Source organism: Populus euphratica, unplaced genomic scaffold (genome assembly GCF_000495115.2).
Source record: "Populus euphratica unplaced genomic scaffold, PopEup_1.0 scaffold5.1, whole genome shotgun sequence".
Classification (NCBI taxonomy): Eukaryota; Viridiplantae; Streptophyta; class Magnoliopsida; order Malpighiales; family Salicaceae; genus Populus; species Populus euphratica.
This window is the reverse complement of record NW_011499848.1, coordinates 2,273,218-2,279,217: the sequence shown is the minus strand read 5'-3', so window position 1 is coordinate 2,279,217 and position 6,000 is coordinate 2,273,218. Positions and strand designations below refer to the sequence as shown.

General features: G+C 32.3%; 1 protein-coding gene across 2 annotated transcripts; it reads right to left on the bottom strand.

The window, feature by feature from the left end:
- Positions 1 to 1,109: 1,109 nt before the first annotated feature.
- Positions 1,110 to 3,804, bottom strand: LOC105114203 (S-adenosylmethionine decarboxylase proenzyme-like). Of its 2 annotated transcripts, XM_011010694.1 has the most exons (5): positions 3,691 to 3,706; positions 3,518 to 3,584; positions 2,775 to 2,927; positions 2,664 to 2,680; positions 1,110 to 2,437 (listed from the first exon to the last, which is right to left on the bottom strand). In XM_011010694.1, exons 3-5 carry the CDS (start codon positions 2,907 to 2,909, stop codon positions 1,369 to 1,371), a joined length of 1,221 nt encoding a protein of 406 aa, XP_011008996.1. In that variant the 5' UTR covers positions 2,910 to 2,927; positions 3,518 to 3,584; positions 3,691 to 3,706; the 3' UTR covers positions 1,110 to 1,368. The 2 variants fall into 2 exon arrangements, with proteins under 2 accessions (XP_011008996.1, XP_011008987.1); XM_011010685.1 differs by having other exon boundaries at positions 2,367 to 2,680; positions 2,775 to 2,922; positions 3,691 to 3,804.
- Between the last annotated feature and the right edge of the window lie 2,196 nt (positions 3,805 to 6,000).

Here is a 6,000-nt window from a genome sequence, read left to right as displayed (position 1 = left end):
ATTTGGTTTTTTTCGTGGTCGGTTTTCATGAAATAAAATATTGTATACCCAAGAAAAATTAAAATAAATATTTCACATTTACGAAACAAAATCAATCAAGATAATTCTAGACAGAATTAAAAAAAAAAAAACCACAATACATAAAATTCCCTTTGTACGCTCTCTCATTTGAATAAATGAAAGCACAATTCCATGGATTGAAAATAAATGTTGTAAAGTATGTGATCATGGAAAGAGGAGAAAACGAGAGAGATTTAGCAGAAGCTGAATCTCCATTCAACCTCTTATTTCCTTCCAAAACTCACAACCTCCCTCCCTTTCTATTATTAGCAGTCTCTTATGGCTCTCCAATTCCTTTGGTGGTCTCGAGCTCGCCCTTCATTCCGTCACCCAAAAGCTCGGTCCGTGGTGACCCTTCATATATTTTCTCGCCCAGCTATCTTTATTTTCGGAAGCTCCCTGGCTTAGCACGCCTTGATCCTGCCGGACGATGTGGATTCTGGTAACCGCCAACGTGTTCTCGCTACTGGCTGAATGAGTGAGTGCCCAGTAGCAATCAATATAATATAAACTCCTCGTAATATCAACCAAAAAAGTTTTGATTTTGTCTTTAAGCACTACCCCTTTCCAGACACCATGATTGCACACCCAAAATAAAACAGCGACAGTTGTAGGGTCTTGAGAGGGAAGAATGAATTATTTTTGGAATAATATTTTTTATTTAAATTTCCAATAATAAAGCAAAAGGTTTATTTTTTTTTAATGATTTGAATTTTAAATAAAATTTAAATTGATATTCTAAAAAAATATCAAACACAATAATTATTTAATCCTTAAAAATAACAACACTACATAGGTTGATTCATATTATTTTTTGTATTTAATTTTTGTTTTTTAATTTAATTTTTCAATATTAAATTAATTAAAAATTAAGTTTTATAACTTTATTTAATTCTTATTGACTGGATTTTTTTCATTTTTATAATTAAATTTTCCATTATATCCATCTATAAACGCTTCCTTTTGAATAAAGGAAAGCAGACTTCCACGAAAAGAACACAATTGCCATTCCAAAAAACACAATTATCAGCAAGCTGAAAACTTCAAAGGAAAAATAGTAATGATCAGAAAATCCAAATCCAATACCAGAAAACCGGTCGAACAGAATAACATAATTAGGTAGGATACAAGCTCCATACGCTTATTTGAAGACAATGACTAAAACCAAGACAGCGCCCGGGCAACATTCTTGCCTTTGACTACCTAGAGCTGCTGGTAGTTTTTTTTAAAAAAAAAAAAAAAAACAGAATAGTTCCTACAATGGCAGTCATCGGGGTATGCCTGCGAAGCAAATACTTAAACATGGAACTAATAATCTTCTTCCTCTTTCCAGCGGCATTTAAGGATTGATCTAGGAGAATCTGCATTCCCAGACCTCACAAACTTCTGGTAGATAATGGAACCACCCGTACCAAGCTCTCCATGGCTCCTCTCTCCAAGACAGTATCCCTTGACATCCAGGGAACAAATCCGCTCAAGTTGTTCTCCGGCAACATCGGCATGCACAGCAATGGAGAATTCGGATGATTGGAAACAAGCCAACACCCTATCAACTAACTGGTTAAGGCTCACAACTTTCAGATCATATCCTGCAGCTTCAAAGCTTGCATAACTGAAACCATCTTCCGGAGTAACATGGATGGTAGAGATTGCAGCTCCTTCAATTGAATTCATGGAATAACCACAGGGTTCGAACTCAAAATCACATATATTAGAGGCAGGTAGAATCTTTCTTATCCCAGAATCATCAGTCATTGCTGATGCTGAAGACGATTGGGTTTTGTAAAACACAGAAGCCTTCTCCCTGTCCAAGCCAGTCATGCACATCTCAATAGTGTAAATAAGGTCATGAGAGAGAGCCGAATCTGCAGATGCAGAGTAAACATGCCATTTCTGTGGTTTGTCCAGACCACCCATTATGTAAGCCTTACTTGCCAAACCAAGCTTGCCAAAGAAGCCATCCAGGACAGCAACTTCTTCGGAGAAACTGCGATGAGGATAGGACTGAGCTCCAGGGAAAATGAAGCTCCCGCGAGTATACCTCACAGATCTCACATTTAGAGAAAGGGTATCAGCCAACTTCAGGATAGTTGGGATTGAAAGGAGTAATTTTGTAGTCCCACATGTCTTAATGATGATCTTGTAAGGATATACAAAGAGGCTAGACTCAGAGAGGACATAGGAGTCCACATAGTCATTTGATAGCGAATCAACAATAGTGCACTCGGCCGGTCCAAGAATCTCATCCAACTGAGGCTTTGACAGAGATCGAAGGCCCTTCCCTTCAGGATCATCAAAGATGCCCGGCTCAAAATAAGTGATTTCTAGCCTCTTTTCATAGCCTTCAAATCCAATTGCAGAAACAGCCAGGTCCATATTGACCAACAGAAATGGTGACAGCAGCAGATTATTGGAGTTGCAATAACAAGTTCACAGTTGCAGATAACACAATCCAAAGGTGATCACAGTTGCAAGGCAATCACGGTCGCATAGAGAGAGGCAAGAAAGAAGGAGAGACTGATTGAAGAAGACTAAAATACTAACTAATAGAATTGATGATGGACCATGTTATGTGGTCGAAAGGCCTTCTTAATGAATATCAGGATGGTTTGCGAGCGCACTGCAAAGGGAAAAAGGAGAAGCAAGAGATTAGCAATTTTTTCAATGATATAAGAAATTCCCTCGATACAAGCAAAATCATCGAGAACACTTACGTTGGAGTAGGCAGCTGATCTGAACTTCTTGATTCCACCGTTGGGTCGAATGTCTTCGATGCTGTAACCAAGGGGAGCTTCGTAGAATAAGGTTTTACTACTACTGGACTTTTTCTTCCCACCTTTTGACTCCATTAGATCATTCAGTCTTTCCTACACAAAACAAAATTCTAAAAATCAATAAATAAGATCAAAGTAAAGCAACAAACTCAACCAAACGAGAGTAAACAGTCTAATTTGAATCCAAATCAAAACGGCATGTGAAAAGGCAATCAAATATCTAATAATCCCAGATAATTCAACAAAAAGCAAATAAATTAGAATTTGATATTTAAAATTTTGGAACCTAAATCCAGAAATGCGGCGGACAAAACCAAACCAATTAGGCTCGAATTCTGAGCATACAAGATCTAAAATCAGTGACAATGTAATATATATGTGTGCGCGCGCGCCCGCGCGTGTATATTAGCGGTGCACGTAAAGACACAAATCTTAATAATAGAAACCCAGATCTATAATAAAAACATCAAAAAATATCAAAATCTTCACCATACCAGCTCCGCCACTGACACAACCACCTAGAATAGCCGGAAAAACATGGATTTTACGATTATAAAATAAAAACCGTTAAACTAATTTTTCGCAACCATGAATTTGCATCATACGAAGAACTGAAAATAAATAAATAAATCAAACAACAAAGAAACGAAGCGTATAATTAAATTAATAAAGATGAAACTTACAAATACAAAAACGTGTGATTTCCAACGCCAGCGATAACCGAAACGCTATTGATCTTACAGAAATCACCTGAAAACAGCCCAAGCAACCAGAGGAAATAGGTAAGGATGAAAATAACAAGAATTAACACAAATGCAGATTTGCAGGATCAATAAACAACAAGAGAGACGCTTACCAAAATTTGTGGAGAGTGGAAACCCTATGAGTTTTGAAAGGCTAACAGCAAGGCAGGATTCTGTTTCTTTTTGGCCTCTTCTGTTTGCACCGTAATAATTATGAGCTTTTTGGGCTCTTGGGAACCAATGAGTGAATTTATAATAGAATAGGATGTTAGGGTTGGTGGGTTGTGCTCAGTTACTCTTTTGCCCTTTACTTGACTGACAGTTACCACCTTTTTTCTGGATAAATTATTGTATGTATCTAAAAAATTGTCACCCCGACCTCCCCATCTCTCGGAATAAAAAAACTACCAGCACAAAATGTTAAATTTAATCATTTATTTAATAAATTATGTTTAACATATCAATCTTTTTTCATGTGTGATGGCACAGTCATAGTTATAAAATAAAATAATCAACAATACATCACTCATATATCAATACAAATAGATTTAACATGTGTACCTTTTTATTTCCTTGTAATAATTTTTTTTATATAGTTTGGTTATTATATTGGTACAAAAAAGATATAGATAGTAAAAATATAAATATGCTTGGTCGAAAAAATAAAAAAATAAAAATAGATATGTTTGTGAAATAATTTTAAAAATAAATTTATGTGCTTTAAAAATAAGAAATAGAAATGGAACGTTTTTTCATAAATAATATTTTTTTTATTTTTAAAATACTTATATGAAAAAATAGTTCTAAAATTATCTAATCTAGATATATAAAAATATAAATAATTATTATTGTGATTTCAAAATCTAAGTTAGGGGTCGAATTTTATTAAGGTCTAAGTTACTAATGGGGATGGTTACATGACAGCTTGCATATGATTTTTATGCTCCTGTCCCTCTCCTGGCCCAGAAGGAAACAAGAGGTCTGAATGAAAGATTCTCATGAGTTGGGACAAAAGACTATTATATTAATTATAAAAACAAAGGTTAACTACACCGAGAATTTTATAGTCAGGTCTTTTATTGTTTTCTCGTTTTTAAATTTTTTAATTACCTTTGTATTGTGAATTATTAACAATTTATAGTCAGGTCTTTTATAATTTTCTTGTTTTTTAAAGAACAACTTAGAAATGATCAGTTAAATTGTAACTTTTAAAATTAAAATAAATAAAATTTACTTAACCAGTATGTTGCTTGTAGTTTTATGAAATATTATATAACATGGTTGATGGTTTGGCTTGTTTTTTAATTGAAATTTTAAATTAATTTAGAATATAAAATATAATTTATAAAATAATAAAGATAAAATAAATGAATTATAAATATTAAAATTAAATAAACAGTAGCAACTATCCCCTCAACATTCTCTTTTTATAGTGGAAAATATATATATTAAAAAAAAAAAGAATAGGATGTCACTTTTGATGCTTGAATCCATAAGATAGTGTGATTGCAATGTACTTGGTTACGGACGGTTAGATCCTTCGTCTGTCATAACTCAAAGAAAATGACAGCGACTTCTCGAGATTTTTTCATGCAATCAAAGTCAAAACGACGCCTACGTTCTCTCTTCTTTTTTTCCAGGACCAGTAAATTGGACTTTGATATATTTTCTAGACGATTGTAATAATATAATATATACTTTTAAAATTCACTTGCCAGTAAACCTCATCAAGTAAACAGTTCATGAATTTGGATTCAAATATTCTTCTACAATTCATTTATTGAAAATCCCATGCATCAATAAGTGGATTCCACTGGTGTGTCTACAAAAATCAACGGTAGATATTTTAATATAGTTAATTTTATTAATAACTAAAAAAATCAAGTTTTTTATAGTAAACCAGTAAACTTTTAATTCCAATTATAAAATTGACTAAATTAAATTAATTTTTTGAAGTGATTATAAAAAAAATGATTTGATTGCATTTTTATTTTTCCATTGTACTTTTAAAAATTACACTCTACATCATGAACCAATATTTATTCTACTGTATTTTGCTTTATTCTTTTATATGATTTTTCATATTAATTATTCTTTTATTTTCTTCTTCGGTGATTTGATTTTTTAATGCTTGTGATTTCAACTTGTTTTTCAGACTATTAACTATTAATATGCTTTCAGATTTCAACTTGTCTTTATTTCAAAAAATGCTTTCCATAGAAAAAATAATTTTGTTAAAATAAATAAAAATACATTAATAACAAATTTTATTTTTGATTTAAGAGATACATTTTTTCCAATTAATTCAAATGATTGAAATTTTAACAAATATTTATTTTAATTATCTCTGGTTTTTTATTCTAAAAAACATTTTATTGGTAAAAAAATAATGTTTTATTGTATTAAAAAAAGTGCATGGATAT

Excerpts from the sequence above, each read along its gene's own strand:
- LOC105114203 (XM_011010694.1), bottom strand. The coding sequence starts at position 2,909 with ATGGAGTCAAAAGGTGGGAAGAAAAAGTCCAGTAGTAGTAAAACCTTA.